Source organism: Podarcis melisellensis (genome assembly GCF_964234715.1).
Source record: "Podarcis melisellensis genome assembly, chromosome: 16".
Classification (NCBI taxonomy): domain Eukaryota; kingdom Metazoa; phylum Chordata; class Lepidosauria; order Squamata; family Lacertidae; genus Podarcis; species Podarcis melisellensis.
In genome coordinates this window covers 14,553,218-14,576,155 of record NC_138533.1, presented here as the reverse complement: position 1 = coordinate 14,576,155, position 22,938 = coordinate 14,553,218, and the positions used below count along the sequence as shown (strand labels likewise).

Sequence of the window (22,938 nt, the reverse complement as noted above, 5' to 3'; positions counted from 1 at the left end):
AGATCAAGCATCTTTCTTTCTATCAGGCAGTGCTTTGTCCTGGATCTTTAAAAAACAGCTCAACAATTTTGGGGTGTCCTGGTTTTTACTTATTGAAATATGGCAACCCTAGCTCAACGGATGGCATTAAACTTCTGGCAGTCAAACAATGTATTTTGTGGTGTTATGTCCACCTGCTCTTCTGATGGCAGGGTGTGATCCTGCTTAGGGCTGAGTTTGGATGTTAACCCAAACTCAACAGGCTTCCTCTTTCTTTGTGTTAGCATGTGTGAAGGGGGATCGATCCTGCTTAGCGCTAGGTCCTCGCTTTGTGCGGTGCTGTTGGTCAGGCTCTTTGGGAGCTGCACAAAGCAGCATTGGGCTAGCGCCACCCTTTCAGTCAAGCTCTGCCGTTACTTATGGCTTGCCCCAAATTTCCTCATGGGTCAAATGGGGAAGCCTGGTGGGCCAAGGTTCCCCACTCCTGATCTAGGGATACAAAAATTCACCTCAGGAGCTGAAGGCCTCTTGCCTTGCCTCAGGCAACAATACCACCTCGGTAAAGGTTGAAGGCAGGCCTGAACACAAAGTGTGAATGAATTTTAACATAATGTTTAAAACACACACCACTAAGACAGAGAATAATGTCCTGATAAGAAATATAATTGTGCTGAAATAAAATGCAGAATCAGGAACAGTTGCAGAAGTACTTGTGTCAGCTGGTAGCTTTGTTATTGTTGAATTTGACTCTAGGAAATTGAAAAGAAAGCAGTTAGCCAATATGATATTCATTAGTAAGAAATCTTCTTTTTAAAGATGGGGACTTCTGTGACATTCGTCTTCCCTGCAAATGATAAAAATTGGGTGGAAAACAGACAAATCATATGGGTATTGCCATAGCTAAGTGTAAATTGCCACAGGCATTGAAACTTCCCACATGATCTTGATGTTGACCTGCAACTTGTTGAATGCATAATAAAATGTCACACGCACAGGGTCTTTCTTTGGAGGCATTTATTTGTGGGTGTCTGTCAATGAATTTTCACATTGGTTACATTGGTCACAAGTTATTTGCCAGAAAAGCTCCCCCCCCCCACATTTTCCAATTTCCAATATTACCATAAGTTTGACACTTGCCCATGAAACATTAGCTCATTATGTATATTTCCACAGGTGATTTATACCAGAGCTTTCTAAACTGTATGTTGCGACACGTTAGCGTGTCGGCTGCAGTGTGCAGTTGTGTCACGCGAAGGCTCCCTGTGTTCCTCCCGGGGAGGAAGGTTGCTAGTAGAACTGAAATACTGTGTTGGGAAACAATGCATGTCTAAAAAGTGTGCCACCAGCATGAAAAGTATGGAAAGCTCTGATTATACTTTTAGAGAAAACACTTATCCAAGTTACAGATAAGATTCTCAAGGTTGCAAAAGTTTTGCATGGGTCACATATTTCAAAACGTAATAAAAAGAAACCATTGAAACTACCTGTGGCATGTTTCTTGAGTATTACTGTAGGGAAGGTGACGATAGTTAAGAGTTTAATCTTAATTGGAGTTAAATAATATAAGCTAAAACACAAAACACGATATAAAGAAGCTTACAAATGTTACATAGGTCACCACAGAATTCTCTAACTCCTCAAAAGATTCCATCAGTGGTGTCTCCAAAAATTTTTACACATCACTTGGGAAGGCAGACGAACTAATATCAGTGTACTGGAAGAAGCAAAGATCACCAGTGCTGAAGCAATGATTCTTCAACATCAACTTCGTTGGACTGGTCATGTTGTGTGGATGGCTGATTATCATCTTCCAAAGCAACTACTCTATTCCAAACTTAAAAATGGAAATGCTGGTGGTCAACAAAAGAGGTTTAAAGAGGTTTAAAGGCAAATCTGAAAAAATGTAGTGTAAACACTGACAGCTGGGAAACACTGGCCTGCGAGTGCTCTAACTGGAGAACAGCCTTTACCAAAGGTGTCATGGGTTTTGAAGACACTCAAACTCAGGATGCAAGGGAGAAACGTGCTAAGAGGAAGGCATGCTTGGCAAATCCACACCGTGATCAACTCCCACCCGGAAACCAATGTCCCCATTGTGGAAGGATGTGTGGTTCCGGAATTGGCCTCCACAGTCATTTATGGACTCATTGTTAAAACAGTGTTTATGGAAGACAATCTTACTCAGCTACAAGTGATCGCCAATGAAGAAGAAGAAAGAAAAAAGAAAAAGACCTTCCTCCAGATAGCAATAATGTGGTAATATTGGGGAAGCATCACAGAATGGTATGTGGGTGGCTCAGAATACCCCTGATGCGCTTTTATTGCATCAGCAACATGCTGCAGAAAACACCCTCAAAAACAACACTAATCTGGAGGGAAGCTTAGAAGTCGTTAGTTCTGTGGACTCTCTTAAGTCATGGTGAGTCTCCTGGAGTCCAGTCAACCCCTCTTCACAGGGAACTCTGGGAATTGTAGCTCTGTGAGGGGAAATAGGGATCTCCTACAACTTTCAACACCCTTAAAAATACTGGAATTCTTTGGGGAAAGCCATGGCATCATAGTGCTTTTAATCTATGGTATGAATGTGGCCCTAGAAGGAGCAATGGTAGTTTGTTCCGTTTCTAGGTATGAGATAGGTGTAGGTTGGGACTGCTTTCTAAAATGACAAGTGGGCCCCTTAGAATGAGGAAATGCACTCTGCACGTGTTCAGAGGCACCCTCATCTTTATTGTTATTGCACTGAGTCCTCCCAGCAACTGAAAATGGGAGAGTCCTATTCCCTTTACCCCCCTGGGGTATGAAAGGAAAAAGTAAAGATCAAATTATAAGATGCTAGCGCTCTCTCTCTCTCTCTTTTTAAAAGTGCCTTCAAAAATGCCCGGAATCTTCCCATACCTTCACAGTTTCCCCCTTTGTAAAGCATTCCCCAGGATTAGCTCAAAACAAGCAGTCAGCAAAGTATCATGAAGACTTATTTTCCCAGAATCAAGCATCAGGGGGAAATGGAAGGTCGGAGGTCTTTGTGGATCAGCAAGCCTCTTTGAACAGGGCCTTGTCTGGGCTCTGGAGCAAAATCTTCTCCTGGGCTATTTCTTCCACTGTCTTCTTTCTGGACCTTTCAGGGGGGGAAGAAAGAAAGATCAGCAATGGGGCTCAGTATCTGGGACACCCAATCATGTTTAGAGCACAGAAATAAAATTTGGAAGGTTCCCCTCTATGTTCAGATATACGTAAACATTGCTATAAGACAGGTCTGGGGAACCCCCAGATATTGGTGGCCTCTGGGTCCTCCAGACCTCCTGTTCATTCAGAATTAATCTTGATTTGCTTCCAGGCAGTCACTGTTATCGGTGTGGTTACTGAAATTGTGGGGAGGGCACATCTTTAAAGTTCTTAAATGTTACAAATATTATGCATAAATGTATCCTTTTGACTTGACAGCTCCAGGAAAGCTTTAAGAATCATATAAAATCAAATCAAATCAGTGTGTATCTGAAGAAGTGTGCATGCACACGAAAGCTCATACCAAGAACTAACTTAGTTGGTCTTTAAGGTGCTACTGGAACGAATTTTTTTATATAAAATCAACTCATTTGCCAGTTTCCTCCATTTCAACAGTATTTTGCCTTTGGAAAAACAACTCTTTTCCCTGCCATAATCCCTCAAGCGTGAGGACACGGCACACACACCCCACCCAGGGGTAACAATTGCTGAGCAGATAGTTTCCAAAAGCCCATCACCAGACTTGCCCCAGGTTATGGATGTACAGAGAGCTCTATTGTCCTTTGATGATGGGTACTTGAGAGGTGCCTGGGCATGTTTTGCCTATGCTAATCTTGTACCAAGGACTTGTCTGGACATGTTTGCCAAGGTTGAATTAGTGTAACCCCTGTCTACCCCTCCCCTTTTGTGACATGTCAGTGATGTAGCAATGATGTATCAATGATGCTGTATGAACTGTATTCTGGGATATGGTGGGAAACATTTAAAAGTCCTTGTCACCCCATCCTCGGGGTTCAAAATTCCTCCTTGAACCTGTTGCGCAATAAACTTTGGTCTACAGCTATTTGCTCCGGTTGGTGGCTGGACTCCTTCCTTTATTCCGCAGGGACCCGCGGGCTCTGCCCGACGAGCTGGGTGACTGAGCAGCCTCGCACCTAGATTTTTCCGTAACACTGTGAAATTCAGTCGCATAATCTGCAAATTCAGGTTGTACAATTATAGTCGATTTGGAGCTCTTCAGAAGGAAGCCCTGCTGCCCCTTAGATCAGACTTTTTGCAAGAAGGGAAATGACAGGGCCATAAAGCAGAAAGTGTGGGATGAGAATTTCACTTTCTCTCCATTTATCATTTTTCTAATCTTACTTTCAGCCCTCCACATTTCCACACCAGTGGGTGGGTGGTTTTTGTTGCCCTCATGACAATTCATCAGCATCTCAGTGCAAATTTCTCCTAATATTCTCACATTTGTATGCAATTACCGGTATACACCTTTCTGCAAAGCAATTTTTTGATGCATTAGTGCATTTTGCACTGATATATGCATTCTTATGCACACTTTACCCTAACATGGGGGTTGGACTAGATGACCCTTGGGATCCCTTCCAATTCTAAAATTCTATGATGCTATTTGCATTTTTGCTGACATTGCTTGGCTGGAGACCTGCACAGCAAGAGTCAAGGAAGTGTGAATTCCAAAGGACGGCTGGGCTTCAATTCTTATGGTCTTCTGGAATGTGTGAATTAGGTAAGTTCACCTTTAAATGTGAACCGGATCTGAGTTCTCCCTAACTTCAAACCCTCTGCTCCTATGATTTCAAGCCCAAGCATGAAAACTGAGCTCTGGAGTTCAGCTCCACCTTCTCTTCTCCCAGAAGGGCCAGTGTTTTGAAATCAAAAGTTGATGATTCAACACTTCCCCCTAAACCACAAAATGTTGTGCTTTTTCTTCCCTCTGTTCCACAGGCTCCGCAAAAATCAATTTTGCAAGGAATGCAGCAGGACTGATGGGCATTTGATTAACATGCATTTAATCTGCCACCCTTCATCATGAAAATTCCAAGGATGGGATACACAAATATTTTGTTCTGAATTATCTTATTCAAAAGTATACACGCTGTTAGCAGCAGCTAAGGGTTCCTTATATGGAAAAGTGGAGGTAATCTACTATACAGTTTGTCCAAGACTGGAATGATGAACAGTGGGAATTGGCCACAAAAATGCTAAGTTAACGCACTGTTTGAGAAGTAGATAGATGGGTAAATGTTATTTCTTATTATAACAGGAAGAGATAGTTGCCTGAAACAGGCTATGGACTGACAGTGCTTTGACACATTCAGATGACTTGTGGAACCATTATGGTAAAGTTATAAAAGAATATGAAACAATGTGATCCATCAGGATGCATGAGGTAGAACACTTCGTTGTATTGAGGCGTATATGATATAAAATGCTCTTGTCCTGTTCTGTTGAGCTGTTAGAGGTTCATGGATTACTTTGAAACCACTGAGTGGGGTCATCCAAATTTTTGGAGTATGTTATCAGCAATCCTAGAGCTGGAAGGGATCCTGAGGGTGATTTAATCCAACGCTCTGCAATGCAGGAATGTGTAAGTGGTTCATACGGGGATCAAACCCACAACCTTGGCATTATCAGCACCATGCTCTTACCAACTGAGGTACCTGGTATGCTAATGGCACACAGTTCTACTTCTCTTTTACATCTGCAGGTGAGGCAGTGAATGTGCTGGACTGATGTATTGCCTTATAATGGATGAGAGCCAACAAACTGAAGCTCAATCCGGATAAAACTGAGGGACTGTTAGTGGGCAGTTCTCTAGACTTGATCTCCTTCCGCAGAGCCTGTAAGACAGAGCTATTCTGCCTGGCCTTCAATTTGAATTAGCCTGACCCTCTATTCCCTTTTCCCTTTCCTCTTCTATGAAGAAACCCTTTCTGGGACCCCACATTTAAATTCTTCCCTGGTCTCCTTGCTGGCCCTAGTAGGACCAACTTGGCCAGTTAGCCCTGGTGATCATTTGATGTCTACTGACTGTTTTTTGTTTTTCCCAAAATGACCCCTGAATTTTTGAATTTTATTGATATTGATGCTGCATTTTATGTTGTATTTTATGCTGTTTTTAAGTCGTATTTTAATCAATGTTTTATATTTGCTGTTAGCCGCCCTGAGCCTGGTTTTTAAACCGGGAAGGGCAGGGTATAAATAAAAATTTATGATGATGATGATGATGATTAAACCAGATGGATGGGACGCTGCCTGCTCTTGATACGGTTACGCCCCCTCTGAAGGAGCAGGTGAGCAGCTTGGGGGTACTCCTGAATCCATTGCTGTCGCTTCAGGCTCAGGTGGCGTGGAGCATTCCACCAGTTTGGGCTGGTGGCCCAGCTGTGCCCGTATTTGGACAGGGATAGCCTAAGCGCCACAACCCCAGAGTCATTCGTGACTGGACTTAACTGTCAGGGGTCCTTTACCTTTATGCTATGATAACCTCTAGGTTAAATTACTACAATATGTTATACATGGAGCTGCCTCTGAAGATGGTATAGAAAATTCAGCTGGTGCAGAATTCAGCGGCCAGGTTGCTCACTGGGAACATATTACACTGATCCTGGCCCAACTGCACTGGCTGCCAATTGGTTTCCAGACTCAATTCAGAGTGCTAGTTTTGACCTTTAAAGCCTTAAACACTTCAAGGACCATGTTTCTCCTATTAACCAACCTGGACCCTTCAATCACCATCCGAGGCCTTTCTTCATGTGCCCCCTTCACAAGAAATTGGGAGGGTGGCAACACAAGAGCGAGCCTTTTCTGTGTTGGCTCCCCATTTGTGGAATGCTCTCCCCTGGGAGGCTTGCCTGGCACCTTCATTGCATATCTTTAGGCGCCAGGCCAAAATGTTTCTCTATAACGAGGCATTTGGCTGATTAAAGAATATACAGCCTTTTAAAAGTGTGTGGAAGGGGAGGTTATTGCTCTTGGGTTTTTTTGTATATATTTTGTGTTCTCATTTCGTATTTTTATGTTGTAAACCACCCACAACATTCAGACAAAGGGCAGTATATAAATGTAATTAAAAATAAATAAATACTTTGCAACAAATAATATCTGTGTGAATATTAGTACAATGGTATAAATAAAAGTGTATTTGCCACAAATAACAGAGTCACCTACCTGTTCTCTACTTCTTCAATGGTATCTGGAAGGGGGACATTAAGGGTTTCAGGCAGAAAGCAAGCGATGATGCCAGAAAGGATGGGAGCTGCTCCGTACATGATTGGCGGCAGGGCGGCCGAGTAGTCCTCCATCATCTTGGCCAACGGGGCGACGATGCCTCCCACCCGGGCCATGGTGCTGCCAAAACCGAGCCCCGTCTGCCTAGGGTGGGGGTGGGGGCAGGGTAAGAAAAGCAGGCAAGAGATACGGCTGGGTCAAGGGATCTCTGGCAAACCTCAAGAAAAGGGCACCTGCCATGCGATCGCCACCACCGGCTGTGCAGCAGCAGTGACACACCTCCAAGCCGTCCAGAGTCTGCCATCCTGTGGCAACCACCTACCCATGCCCCATGAACAGGCCAGCTCTGCTGAGGGGTAAAGTTCCTTCTAGGAAGAGAAAACCCAGCCTCTTGTGCATTCAGGCTTTTTGTCAGTTTGCATTTCTTAGTGCAGAAAGCATTGAGCTGATGTGTAGAGATCTTTCCTATTCTACTTAATTCAAGAGGGTTCTGGAAGCTTCTCTGTGTGAAAGAAAAAAGCAGAAGGTTCCTGATGTTTGGGTTATTCCTTCAGAGAAGCTGAGAACAGCCGGCTTAAACTGGTTCTGTTATCTCTTCTGTCAAGGTCATGCTGACTATAATAGTGAGGCCAGAAGGAGCCTGGGTTTCTTTCTTTCTTTCTTTCTTTCTTTCCTTCCTTCCTTCCTTCCTTCCTTCCTTCCTTCCTTCCTTCCTTCCTGCCTGCCTGCCTGCCTGCCTGCCTGCCTGCCTGCTGGTGTGATGTTCTGTAAACAGTGCTAAGGTTTTAGTCTTATTATAAGTTATTGTAAGTTTAAGTTAAGTCTGCTGCAACTGGATTTGTTATGGACAGGGCCAATCCTGAATGTATTGGATTTGTGACCATTATGCTCAATTGCCTTCAGTAGCAGTAAAGCTCTGCTGGATGAAATGCCTCTGGTCTATTTATTTTTTTAATCCTGCAACGTGTTTAAGTTTTTACTCTGCTAACTATACATTGCAGTCTGCTCTGGATCAATACTGAGTAGAATTTCAATGACAGGTATTTATTGAGATCGTTCAAGGGCACCCTAGGAGGTAGCAAGAGGTGCACCTTGGTGCCCACAGGCCCCAGGTTGGAGACCACTGCTTTAAAGGCACCTCCATTTCCATAGGAGCCCCAGAAGCGGGTAAACAAGGGAGAAACTGTGTTGAAAAGCAGCTCCTCACCTGACAGGCGTGGGGTAGAGTTCCGTCGTGAAAAGGAAGGTGCAGTTGAAGGCTGCTGCCAAGCACCCCTTGCCAATGACGGCCAGCGTTGTCCGGATTGTCTGCAAATCTTTGGGGGAAAGGTGGGATGGGTCAGAGAGAGTGTGGCATGAACAAAGTGCGCAGCTGAGGGACTCCCTCCCCGCTTTCTATAGGGTTGATGTGCAGATTTGTCAAGAATAATTAACAGACTAACACATTGGTTTCTCTTTTTTTTTCCTGTCTTAAACTCGGCTCTCCACATTTCTGCAGCGATTTGCGATTTTAATTTCTATCCTCACAGAAATTCTCCAACATTTTAGTGCTGTTTTCTCCTAATGAATTGGCCCACCCACCCGTGTCCTCCACCCATGCAAGTAAGAAGCATTATCAGAGTTCAAGGACACATTTCCAGCCAAAACGCTCAAGGAAGATGTGGCTGGAGAGGAACTGTAGCCCAGAAAGAGTTCCAGAGGGCCAGATAGGGAGGTCTTGAGGGCCACATTCAGCCCCTTGGTCTGAGGTTCCTTATACCTGCTCGAAAAGATTGTGCTTTGGGTCTATAAACTTGCTGTGACTGTAATATTGATGCAGAGGCACTGCCACTCAATGGCTGCAGTGCTGGTAATAAATCGGAATCACAGAATTGTAGAGTTGGAAGGGACCCCGTGCTTTGTGAGAGTGACAACAACATTTAGCTTTGTGCATATCTCGGAAATGAAGGAGATCAGAGGCGCAGCATATCTGTGGGAGGTGGTACTCTTTGGGCTTTCAGCCTGTGCCAAAATGTCTCTAGCTGGACGCCTTGCAGTGTATCTAAAGGTGAAAGGTGAGGCCTGGCGGAAAGTGAGCCAAGACTCACCTGTGGGCACAAAGATGTTGATGATGATGATGATGCCAGCCAGGATGAGGAAGGACGCGAGGCTGATCCTCCTCCCAATGTAGCTCATGGTAATGGTCACAATCACCTTGGCTGGGAAGTCAACGGCCCCAAAGATGACCTGGATGAGGTAGATGCTGACACCAAAATTCTGGAGGTCCATGGCCAGCCCGTAGTAGGAGAAGCTGACTGAGAACCTGATGTGAAGATAGAGACAAGGCAAGACTCAAGAAGGCGTGAGAAGAGGCTCCTCCTGCTCTCAACTGTCACCTGACAGCACCCATTTCCTCAGGCTGCAGCAAAGCAGGGCTACTTCATCAATTCTTGAGTGACCAGCTCCACTGAGTTCCTCTCCCTGGACTGTTTCATTCCTGTGGGTCATTATGTTAGGAACTGGAGCCCAAACTTACTTGCCTTCCCTTTGCCTCCTTGTCACATTTTTGCTTTTGTCATGTTTCTTAGACTGTAAGTGTTAAGTTGTGGGTGAACATATCAGACAACACAGCGATTCACAGGCCTGAACAGAACTGAACTGAAGGGTTCAGTCAGCCTGTTTATATAGAGCTCCAGTACAATGTAACTGTAACAATTTTCTAAAACTATCCAATCACTGAATGTCACTTTCGATCCCTTATTTGCATAACTATCTACAGTATCCCCCTGCTGGCCCAGGGTGAGAACTTCAGTACATAACAGTAAGCCTACAAGCAGCAAAAGGCCTTATTTTTACTGAGCGTACGTAAGCTACTCTTGGGACCTCCTTGACTGAATAAATAAATAAATAAATAAATTGATACTTTATGGGATGCTTTTGGAAAAGTCTTCCTAACAGAAAACATTAACTATTTTAACGAGTCTTTGACAAATCAATCTCTACACTGTAGCTTCCCATTTATGGCGCCTGCCCTGTGGAACACCCTGCCATCAGATGTCAAACAAATAATGACACAACTTTCCGAAGACATCTGAAAGCAGCCCTGTATCGGGAAGTTTTGAACGTTTATGTCTCGTGGTGTTTTTATATATTCTGCTGGAAGCCACCCAAAGTGGCCAGGGCAACCCAGTTGGATGGGTGGGGTTTAAGTAATAAATTAATAATACTAATACTAATACTAATAAATTAAATGAAAGGGGAGCATTTAGTCCAGAAAATCTTGATTTTCTGTCTCTTAAATAATCAAACAAATTCTGTAACCTGTGACATTTCTATGAACCTTCACGTTTTCCTTCCACGGAGGAGAAAGGGGTCTGTGCTCCTTTTCCCCAACCAGTGGGGACTTACCAGTAGCTTCAGTGAACCAGTGAACCAACTAGCTTCAGTGACTATATTCCAAAGCAGCTCCTTGTTTTGCAAATCTTAGACCTTCAGCTGGCCTTTCAAGACCTGAGCTGCTAGTTCAAAGGAGAAATCTTTATAAGGCTCGTCCTGAGCAATTTTAATGCACATAAAGATTGCTCAGTCAGAGCTATTACACAGCTCAGATCTAAGGTACGGCAAGTGGATTTTGCTGAAGATGTAATAGTTCAGAGCTTTATGAACAAGAGTTGAACCAAACAATATAGTTTTCTGTTACGATGTCCAGCCCTGAGACCTGTGGTATACATAGGGAAGTATATAAAGGCCAGTATACAAATTTTAATAATAATAATAATAATAATAATAATAATAATAATAATAATAATAATAGCTTTCCACACAACTTTCTGGGGTCCATGTACCAGTGATGCACAGGGTCATAAGCAAGGGTGGGCAGAGAAATGAAGGGAAATGTTGCCTTTGTTTAGTAGACTAGTTTCTGCATGTTATGTACTAAGCTTGGATCCTAGAATAGGCAAGTAGAATCCTAGAATGCAACAACTGATTGGCTTGCAGCAGCAGCCCAATCAAACCCCAGGAGGAAGCTAATCAGCCTATTAGGCTGGTAGGATAGTAGAATGCAACAACTGATTGGCCTACAGTAGCGGTCCAGTCAGGCTCCAGGAGAGAAGCAGAATCAGCCAATCAGATGGGACTCGTTGTGTAAAGAATGTATATAAAAGCCTGAGGTTTCAGGGTGGGGGGATTCATCACTGTTTTACAAGCTGCAATAAAGAGCATGAAATCACTGCAGGACTCTGCGCATATTTCATTGCACATGCTCAGTCATACTGCTGCATCCTCCATTCAGGCAAGTAAGAAGCAAGAGCATGTTTCCAAGCCAGGCCAAAACACTCTAAGAGGGTGCAAAACCGGGCTGGTAAGAGGTGTGGTTCAGGAGGGAGACTCTTTAGGGCCAGATGGAAAGATTTGTAGGGTCACATCTGACCCCGGGGCTTGATGTCCCCCATCCCTATTTTACAGCAATAAGTATTGCTGTCTATGCTTTGATAATGGGCCACATTGTCAGGCAGTGCCTAAACCTCCCTCTCCTCCGGTTCCCAGAGTTGGAACGGAACTCTCTCCTTCCTGAGCTGCTCAGAGGGAACAAGTTCTCTCACCACACTATGGAGAGGCAGCAGAAAATGCGCCGGATGGCTGGGGTGCGCACCAGGTCAGAGATGGTGTAGGAGGCCTTGGCTGTGGACAGTTCTTTCTCCATGTTGGAAAGCAGAACCTGTGGGGAGAGGAGAGGCAGGAGGTGGGTGTGTAAAAAGAGGTGGGTGAGCTCCAGTGATGCCCTAAGCATGGGCATAGCCAGGATTTATTTTAGGGAGGGCAGGCATTACATTGGGAAAGCAGAACTGAGTTATCTGTGACATAATTGGTCAGTTAGTGAAGCATTTTTATTTATTTGCTTGATTTAGGGGGGAGAGCAGCTGCCCCTCTGTCCCCCAGCTACGCCCATGTCCTTAAACAGCCTTTCCGAACCTGAGACCTTGAGACATCATTGGACTACAACTCCAATGAGCCTCTGCCAGTCAGGGATGATGGGAGTTGTAGTCCAACAACATGAGGAGGGCACAAGGCTGGGGAAGGCTGACCTTCAGCATCAGCCGCTGCTCTTCCTCCTAAAAAGCACAATCAATACACAGCACAAAACTAGATTTTGGTGAGAATGGATCGGGTGATTTACCCCAGGGAAATTTGGGTTAACATTAGCAAACAGGAAGTTCTAGGGCCTGTTTTACACAGGCAGCTTCCCTTCAGTGAAAGCGGGAATTTCCAGATGGTCTGTTTATCCCAATTGCCCCCACCCACAAAGTTTGGCTGTTTCTTGAGAATTTACGCTGATTTGCCTGCAGGGAACTTGGTTGCTATTGTGTCAAGCAAATGTGATCCAACACCTTCCATTGTGCATTTCCTCACTGTATTCCTCATATCTCAAATAAAGTCCAAATTTGGGAAGGAAGTGAGTTACAGGATTTCAGCAGCGACTTGCAGGTCAGTATGACTTGCCACAAAAGTTTTGCAGGAGCAAATAAATGCATAAGTGCTGCAATTCTACCAACAGGACCAAATCATCATGAATGCACAATAAAAATGATGTCTAAAGGAGCCCATAATCTAACTTCTGTGTAAGCTTTGTGCAAGCAAATCTGAGTAAATGCTGCATATTAAGGTCACCTGGGGGTGCCCTGATTGTAGCAGGCTTTGCTCTCCAGAAGCTCCCAAGACTTCCATTTTCTACAAAGAGTCAGCTGGATTTACAGCCACCCGGATATGGAGAGCCACCTCCCTCCACTGGCTTCATACCTCTGTGGTGATGCTGGCTCCAGCTTCCTCCTTGCCATTGACCCGGGCAACCCTCTGGAGGACCTTGACAGCTGTGCTCGCCTTCCCCGAAAGGAGCAGCCAGCGAGCTGACTCTGCAAACCACCTGTGCCAAAGAAGCCAAGACTCGTCATCTCGGCCAACAGTAAAATCCATCCACAAACCTTCAGGTGGTAAAATGGAACTGAATCCTTTTGTTGTTGTTTTCTCAAGGAGGGAGAATTTGATTAAAGAAAATGAAGAAAAGAAAAGAATCCTGACTTGACTTTGCTTGCAAACATTTGAATTGACCCTGTTTTCTCATTCTAATCCAGTTCTCTGTCTGTGGTCTTTCCTTTTAATGTTATTATTCAATTTTCATGGTACAGAAAACACCTTTTGCGGAAACAATTGTTACAAAAGTAAACAACAAATGACTTGTCCCGATAAAATTACAGACTATTGTCATGCGATGTAATAAAATTGCATTTGATCACTCTAAAAGATCACACCACATTTTCTCCATGAGCGCTGGGTGTATTCCTGCCACGGCCCGAACAATTTATGTATTCGGTAAACATTTGCCATATGTTATAAAAGGAATAGGGATCCTGTTTGCCCTTTGCTGCTCTGACTTGACATGTCAATTTCTCAGCCAGTTCTATTGACCATACACTGGTGTACCACAAATCGCTATTAAGCCCAGTGCCAGTTTTCCAACATCTGGCTACCTCCATATGGGTGGCTGTCAATAGAAAGACCAAGAGGTCATCTTGAGCAGGTGAGAGCATAAGGCCAAGCACAGGATACATTTCAATTGTTTTGTTATATATACCAAGCTTATTTATTTGAAAACAGCATTCCAGCATCTCTTTGTATCCCAACACAGCACCCCGAGGAGGAAGAGGGGTCTGATCTGAGCAGAAGAAGTAGAAGAAGAGTTTGGATTTGATATCCCACTTTATCACTACCCGAAGGAGTCTCAAAGCGGCTAACATTCTCCTTTCCCTTCCTCCTCCACAACAAACACTCTGTGAGGTGAATGGGGCTGAGATACTTCAGAGAAGTGTGACTGGCCCAAGGTCACCCAGCAGCTGCATGTGGAGGAGTGGGGAATCGAACCCGGTTCACCAGATTACGAGTCTATCGCTCTTAACCACTACACCACGCTGGCAGCACAACATACCAAGAGTAGAGGAGAAAAACAAAGAAGGGCACCGAGAAAGTCAGTTGCAGCCATTGCCAGTCTGGGATGCCGTAGGCCAAGCCAGCCAGCAGGATCTGGCCCAGCGTGTACACGAAGCCAGTGAACGCAATGGTGATGGTGCGGTACTTGGTGGGAATCCACTCCACAACTGGAAGGGAAAGGAAAACACTTTCAGGTTTTTGCCTTGCCACTCACACCTTCCGGTATGAAATTTAGACCCTGCATCGGGAGTTGCCAACCTTTCTCGGGCAAGCGGTAGATTCGGAATTCTGAGAAAATGTCATGGGTGCCTTTGACAAAATAGCTGCCATGAGGCCAGGCATGGAGAACAAACCAAGTCAGTGCAAACTGAAAAGCAGCAGGAAGAGAAAACAGTCTCTGCAAACTGCAGGTTTTAAAAAGGATATTCATTGAGATATTTCATGGGCAAGATATTAGGTATTGGTGGGCACACTGGTGCCCATGGTCACCAGGCTGGCAACCGCTGTAATACTTGCCACCCATTTTGTACTGAACCTTTCCCACTACTGCATCAGAAGATTGCCTCATCTAGCTCAACATTGCCATAAGAGCATAGGAAGAGAGGAGACTCCACAAGCTTCCCAGGTAGTCTGTTCTAGTGTTGAACAGCTCTTGCCGTCAGGAAGTTCTCCCTAATGTTTAATTTCAAACACAGTTGCACCATGTATTTGTCTAACTGCGTTATGATAGTCACAGGTTGGTTTTCAGTTTCTTCCCTAATGATCCCTAGCATGGGATTTGCCTTTATCACAGCGGCCACACACTGGGTCAACCACTTCATTGCGCTATCCACTAGGACCCCCAAGGTTCCAGTCCTGGTCAGTCACTGCCAGTTCAGACCCCATAAGAATATATGTGAAATTAATGTATTTTTTACCTTGACATGCAACACTTTACACTTGTATACACTGAATTGCATTTGCCATTTTATTGCACATTCATTCAACTTCGGAACTCTTCACAATCTCTCTTTCTTTTAATGACTCTGAACAATATAGTATCACCAGCACGCCAGACCACCTCACTGTTCCCCCCCTAACTATAGATCATTTATGGACAAGTAAAAAAAAGCACAGGTTCCAATTATGAGCCTTGGGAAACCCCAATTTCTGCATCTCTCCATCCATTTGGAGAACTTTCCATTTATTCCTGATCCACAAAAGGGCCTCTCCTTTTATTCCATGCTGCTATGCTTTCTCAGGAGTTTTTGGTGCAGTACCTTGTCAAAAGCTTTTTGAAAGTCTAAGAACACTGTGTCAACCGGATCACATCTATCTATATGCTTGTTGACACTCTCAAAGAGTGCCAGGGAGACAGGACTTGTCCTTGCAGAAGCCATGCTGACTCTGCTTCAGCAAGGCTTGTTCCTCTGTATTTTTGGCTACTTTATCTTTAACCAAAATTTCCACCAGTTATCGTAGGACCAACTTTAAGTGAACTGGCCCGTCATTTCCAGGTTCCCTCTTGAATCCCTTTATAAAAATTGGTGTTGCCTTAGCTACTTCTCAAATCCTCTGGTGGATCTGAGGCACCAGTTACATATTTCTGTTAAAAAATCAGCAATCTCACATTTGAGTTCTTTGAGAACTGTTGGGTGGATGCTATCCAAACCTAGCAATTTGTCAGTTTTCATTTTGTGTATTAGGGCTAGAGCTTCAGCTATTGTCACCACTATCTGCCTCAGTTCCACCAACTCCCTAGTCCAAGGTAGCCAACAAGATACCATCTAGGCCAGGCTTCTTCAAATGCGGCCCTCCAGATATTTTGAGACTACAATTCCCATCATCCCTAACCACTGGGCCTGCTAGCTAGGGATCATGGGAGTTGTAGGCCAAAAACATATGGAGGGCTGAGGTTGAGGAAGCCTGATTTAGGCCAAATGAAGAGTGTCCTGTGGCCAAACTCCTCTGTTTACTGTGGTACCTCGGGTTAAGTACTTAATTCGTTCCGGAGGTCCGTAATTAACCTGAAACTGTTCTTAACCTGAAGCACCACTTTAGCTAATGGGGCCTCCTGCTGCCGCCGCGCCGCCAGAGCACGATTTCTGTTCTCATCCTGAAGCAAAGTTCTTAACCTGAAGCACTATTTCTGGGTTAGCGGAGTCTGTAACCTGAAGCGTATGTAACCTGAGGTACCACTGTACTTTAAGAAATGTCCACACAACTGGCTGGCCTTGGTCTAGGCTGCTTTGCTACTAATTATTGACAGACATATCCTCCATTAATGAATCAAATATGGAATGTTCAGATGAATCCCTACATTGCGCAAAAGTTCCCAGCCAGCACCACTAGCTCCGCTCTTACCCAAACAGGCGATGCTGAGGCCAAATCCAGAGAGCGCCATGCCGCTCAGGAACCGGAAGATGCAGTAGGCGATAAAGTTGGGCGAAAAGGCCGCACAGGTCCCCATCACTGCCATTTGCATAAACGACCAAATGAGGAGAGGCTTGCGGCCGTACCTGCAGGCACAGAGAAGCGAAAACAGTTGGAATACCAAGGCATTGGTGATGTTGGGGTGGGTGTGGCCACAGGTGGAGGTGGGTGGGGGAAAGAATGCTACCTTTGTAGAGTAGGCTGAGTTCTACACACACTTGCAGACACCCCTCTCCATTCTCCCTCCAGGACAACTGAATTGAACTGACCCCCCATCTCTGCCTCCTATTCACGGGGGGGTGAGTTTTTAATGAGGTTGCCCAATGGCTTCCTTGAATCATGCCGATTTTTAGACTGTTTCGAGTGGTACTTGCTGTGCTGGTTCAAAACTGTTGACATTGTATGGGGGAGAAGATGGCTGCCGTACATTTTATGCCATCTCACCGTGGCAAGACGGTTTGAGCATATTATACAAATCCTGGCCCAATTGCACTGGCTACCCATTAATTTCTGGGCCCAATTCAAAGTGCTGGCTTTGACCTATAAATTCATAAATGACTCAGGACCATAGTACCTCAAAGACTGCCTCTCCCCATATAAACCGACCTGGACTTTGTGGTCATCACCTGAGGCCCTTCGTCTTATGCCTCCTCTGCAAGAGGTCCTGAGAGTAGCAACACGAGAACAGGCCTTTTCTGTGGTGGCCCCCCATTTGTGGAATGCTCTCCCCATGGAGTCTCGCCTGGCACCTTCATTATATATCTTTAGGCACCATGTGAAAACATTCCTCTTCTCCCAGGCCTTTGACATTTAACTATCTTTGGCCTTTTAGAAATGGGCAAGATGCTTTTAATGTATCCCTCCCCCTTGGTTTTAATGTATCCATGTGGGGTTTTTGTGTTTTGTGTGGCTGGCTGGTTGGTTGGTTGGAAGTAAGTCACTCTGGGTTGCCTTGGTGAAGATAAAGCCACTACCAGATTTACTAAATAAATAAAATGATTTTTTTTAAAAAAAAACAAAGCTGTAAACTGCTTGAGGGCAGGGACTGCCTTATTACCAGTCATTTAAGCAACTCCAGGAGCCTTTTCTCAGTTAAAGAGCGGGGTAAAAATTGCTCCTCATAAGATATGTTGATTAATTGACTAAGATTCCTTGGGACAGTCCTATAGCTAATTTATAACGTGGATGATATCATTTGGATTCCCCGGAACTCCATCTTGTCTCTGGCTTCCTCTCCCAACAGTGCCAACCCACAAGCAGGCCGTACCACCCAACTTGTTAGTATTTGTATTGTATTGTATTTGCCTTGTATTATATTTCACAAAGAATAAGTGGTGTCAGGGAATTGAGGTGGAAGTTGGCAGTTCTGGTTATTCTTTGACTGAGAAAGTGGGAATGTGGTGACTTCAAGCTGACGCCTGGGTGTTGTGACCTGGGACCCAGGTGAATGTTGTGGCCCAGGAAGTATGCCAGAACCCAGAGCGCACACAAACCTATGCTTATATCCTCTGTCTCTCTTCCCTCATTTAACTGTCAGCTTGCTAATTAAAACTTTGAAGCTAAAACCAGATGCGGGTGTGTTAGTTAGTTGAGAAATGTTTATATCTGTTTTCCACACTTAATGCAACAAGTGTTCATTTTAAGAATCGAAAAATCCGTTTTCTTGTGTCCCTGCGCCCCCAGTTAGTGAGCAAAAGATGCATTTCTGACTTTGCTATGCAAAGCAGTGCCCTTTCACTCATTACCTGGCAGGAAGTTGTAGACCTTCCAAAGCAGAAACTTCCATGCCAAGAGGACAACAAATTCTCCTGACCCGGACCAAGTCTTCATGTAGCAGATAGCAGAAAAGCAACATTTTGTATGAGACAGAAGAGTAGTGAATTGATAAACTCTGTTCAGAACTATCGGTTGCCCTGGTGCAGCTAGTAGACAGGAGCATGCTTTTTGTAAACCTGTTAGAAGTGAACATACGTTTTGAAAGAAAAAGGACTAAACCCTCTCTTGGGCTCAAGGGCAGTTCAACCGTTGTCAAGATTTCTTTACCTTCAAGTCTTGTTTAAGACATCTGTTTTATCACAAAAAGCGAATTCAGCTTACCTATCGGACAACCCCCCAAGGACCACTGCTCCAACCAGCACGCCAGCCATGTAGATCGATTGGGCCATATCCCGAAGCTTCCGTCGCTCACAGACCAGATCCCACTATTGTAGGAGAAGGAGACTGGGTCAGGGGACAGAAGCTCGAGAGGAGCATCCTGGGCCACGGAGCCGTGGGTTTGGGAGGGGCTAAGGTTGCCATTGCACCCAAGATTGTTGCAGTTGCACCCTCGACAGGCAATGGGACCCTTTGCTTCTTCTTCTTCTTCTTCTTCTCTTTTTTTAATTAAAGATTTTCTCGATTTACGAAAGTGTTTGCAATGTCTCTTGTATTTTCCCCCCTATGTAACATTTTTATAAATCAGTTTCGTTTGTTGAGACATTAGGAAGAAAAGGGAGAAAGAGGTGGAGGGGGGAAGATGGGTGGGGGTGGGGTCGGGTGGCGATGTTTCTATTTTACTTACTATATGTAGGGTTTGGTGTCAGCGTTGCTTGTGCAGGTTCTTTGCTGTTCGCTTGTGTTCTTTTGGTGGTGAGAGAGGTTGGGGTTGGCCGAGGGTGTGGTTATTCATTTGTGGTTGGCTGTGGCGGTCTTTGTTTTCGTGTGTGAGTGGGGTGGGTGGGTGTTTTGGATCAGGTTAGCCATATTGATTTGTATGCTGTTGGTGGATTTTTGTCATTGTCTTGTTGGGCTGTGTATGTGATAAAGGGACCCTTTGCTTCTGTCCACACCCAGTGCTCAGCTCTCAAACCTGAGAAGCTAGCCTTTTGTACATGTGTTTCTGAGCATATGCAGAGGGCCATTCCCTAGTTACCAAATAACAGCAGTGATTTCTGTACAGAACAAACTTTGGTGTGCAAAGCTACCCAGATACAAGGCTGAATGAATGCTGAGTCTGGCTGGATTGCTTGCACATCTATCTGTTTTTATAAGAAGGCCTGGCAGAGCACAGAATCGCCTCCAGCACCCACCTTCCCACCCCTGTGGCTTGTTATAACATGACAAGGGTGAAGGGGGAGCTGAAGGACTAGAATGCAGGACAAAAAATTTTGCTGTCTCCTGAAAAACCAGCTGCTCCCTTGGCTCAAGATCACTGCCAGCAGCAGTGCCTGCTGGTTTTGAATTATTCTCTTCCCAGCAGGGCTGTCAATTACCACCCTGTTTATCCACCGGACGCAAACACCCCATGCGGATCCTGTGGCTGAACCCCTTGTTTGCTGGAAAGTCCCAAAGGCTCACTTTCCCTTTCTCTCCCACCTTCTCCCTCTTCCTTGCGGGGCAGAAGTGGGGTATCAGTGGCCCTCCAGATGTTGCTAAGCTCCCATCGTCCCTGATCATTGGCCATGCCGGCTGGGGCTTATGGGATTTGTAGTCCAATTGGAGGGACACAGGTGCCCCCCACCACACCTGGAGGGCTCTGAAACAATTGTTCTTCTACACTCTGGGCTGAAGGAAGCTGAAGCCCACAGAACCCTGTAAGGCACACACACAGAGATTTCTCATCCACTTACAGAAATGCATGGAGATGGCCAATTACTTATTATGATTATTCAAGATAGAACAGAGCCTCCATGTAGAGGAGCAGTGTACCACTGAGTACTGCCTGCCCTGCTTGAGGGCTTTCCAAACGATCAAGAACACAGGTTGATGGACTAGATTTCATCAGATCCAGCAGTGGAGGCTCTCGGCTATCGCCTGCTCCGTAGTGGTGCAGTAGTGAGAGATATGGGCTGGGGCTTGGGAGACCAGGGTTCGAATCCTCGCTCAGACATGAATGGCTTTGGGCCAGGCGCATGTTTTTCAGCCCAGCCTTCCTCACAGGGCTGATGTGCAGATAAAAATGGGGAGGGGGGGAGAAACAGAACCACCACCTTGAGCTCCTTGGAAGATGGGATATAAATGGAGTAATAAATAAAATAACATTTGGCTCTCTGGACAGATTATATTGGGCTTGGCTCCAGATTTAAATCCTACCATTCTCATTTCTGATGCACAAATCTATCTACCTATCTATTCCCACCTCACCCCATCTTTCTTCCCCGCCTCAGTTTCCTATTTGTAAAAGGAGAACAACTTCTTTCTTAATTACATTTACATCCCATCATTCCTCCAAGGAGCTCAAGGCACCCCATTTTAACCTTGCAACAACCTTGTGAGGTAGGTCAGGCTGACAGACAGCAACTGGCCCAAGGCCACCCAGTGAACATTGGCGCTGACTGAAAGAAGGGTCAGAGCATGTGCAGACTGCCCCAAATTCAATCGCCAACATAGCTGGAAAAGACCACTCCTCCAGCCCCAATCCCACACTGGCTCCTGTTTAGCCCTTAAACAAGATGGGAAGGGACCACCTGAAAAGTTTACATCAAGAGGAGAGGAGGGGAATAGCAAAGTTATGACCTTGGGGGGAGTTGAACAATGGTTAAAGCAAAGCTACACAGCGACAAGTGTGGAAACAGCGAGGCTTTCAAAAGGCATTTAAAAATAATGTGAGGTACTTTATGGACAGTCTCAAACCTAGAAGGCCTCTCCAAAGGAGCTCAGCAATTGACACAGAGGTGGGCCTCCAGACTACTCCTCTAGACTACAACACCCATCATTCCTGACCATTGGCCATTCTGAAGAACCATGAAGACCTTACCCTTTTCTTTAAAAAAAGGGGGGGAGAAGCGCTGTAGCTCAGTGGTAAAGCATCTGCTTTGCATGCAAAAGGTCCTGGGTTCAAATAACGTCTCTGGGGAAAGCTTGGGAAGTTCCTTGCCTGAAACCCTGGAGAGCCACAGCCAATCAGTGTGGCCCAACTGTGCATAAGACACCTACATTGCTATGCTGTTATTATTGCTTTCCAAACTCCAACTAAGGATGTAAGGAGGCAGACATTTCCGTCCCATTCCATGTTCCTCGCAATCAGCAGCGTTTCTGTCCTGCTGCAGCTCGGCTTCTGCTGAAACCAGTGCTATTTGTCTCACTATCTGCTGTGGCCGAAACCAACGTAATTAATTGCGTAAATGGCTATATAACGAACTTCCATGCATTTCAGCGGAAGGGGGATGTCAGAAACAATGCAGAAAACAATGTAATTATTTATGTAACATTTGTGGACCGAATAAACCCAACAGTAGCAATTTGCTTACATGATTTCCCTTCCTGACCTCGAGCGCACATGCGAAGGTTGGTGATTTCTGCTTCCATTCCCATTTCTGGTGCAGTTATCCGAAACCCTGAGATGCAGCACTGGAAACCACTCCAGAACTGCTCAGACTAAATCCCTGCATCAGTGTTTCTCAAACTTAGGTCTGTAGCTGTTGTTGGACTACAGCTCCCATCATTCCTGAGCACTGGTTCTGCTAGCTAAGGGTGATGGGAGTTGTAGTCCAACAACAGCTGAGGAACCCAAGTTTGAGCAACATTGCCCTCCATCAATATGCATTCATTTGGCACATAATATGCTCCCTTACGTCCCTGCTCCCTTTCCGACTTTTCCATTCCTCCAAGCTAGCCTTTCCCCTCTTCCCCTCTCACCTTGCTGACAATGGTGGAAGTGTATGTGGTCGTATCATACACCCATCCATCAGCACACAGCTCGGTTTCCGCCTCAGTCAGGTTTGCCTTGCTGGAATTGGCATCAAGGAGATGCCACTGGGGATGGACAAAACGCCAACACTTTTCCGGCTCCTCTTTGCTGTTCGTGGGGATACCAACTCTGAGCAGGTCGCTGGCTTCCAGAGGCCAAGTGGTGTTGGGGTACCCACTGCCGTTGGTGGAGATGTGGATCTGGCAGCGATGTCCTGGGATGGCAGCGGTGAAGTTCTGGAGAAGGTTGTGACCTGCCATCAGCACAATGGGGATGGACAGAAGCATGGTGTGGATAAACTGGAAGCGGCCCATGCCTCCGACTTGGTCCAGGAACTCCGCAAAAGTCATGGCGTTCCGAGAGATTCCTTGCTTTGGGGAATTGCAGGCGGCTTGTGTAGATCGATGGAGCGATGGACAGTCAGATAGACCTTGCGAGCCCAAAAAGCAAATTCTCTCGGCGTTAAGGCAAGATTCAAAACCCTGTGGTGGGAAAATTAAGGCAGATCAGCTTAGCAAATCCGCCGCAGCTGGAAAGATTTGGTTTAATATGAGCCTGGTTGTGACCGCAGGACCTTTGGAGGCGATGGCTCTCTCGCTTGTGGAGGAGACAAACAAAATCGTCTCGCTAAAGGGAGTGTCTTAATTTACCTAACAAACAGCTTT

General features: G+C 45.3%; 1 protein-coding gene across 1 annotated transcript; it reads right to left on the bottom strand.

Annotated features, from left to right (window-relative positions):
• Positions 1–2,685: 2,685 nt before the first annotated feature.
• LOC309359417 (solute carrier family 22 member 6-A-like) lies at positions 2,686–22,847 on the bottom strand. The gene is made up of 10 exons (XM_081893038.1): positions 22,222–22,847; positions 18,703–18,806; positions 16,537–16,691; positions 14,192–14,360; positions 13,009–13,132; positions 11,814–11,929; positions 9,318–9,532; positions 8,438–8,546; positions 7,171–7,374; positions 2,686–3,094 (listed from the first exon to the last, which is right to left on the bottom strand). Exons 1-10 carry the CDS (start codon positions 22,621–22,623, stop codon positions 3,007–3,009), a joined length of 1,686 nt encoding a protein of 561 aa, XP_081749164.1. The 5' UTR covers positions 22,624–22,847; the 3' UTR covers positions 2,686–3,006.
• Positions 22,848–22,938: the final 91 nt, after the last annotated feature.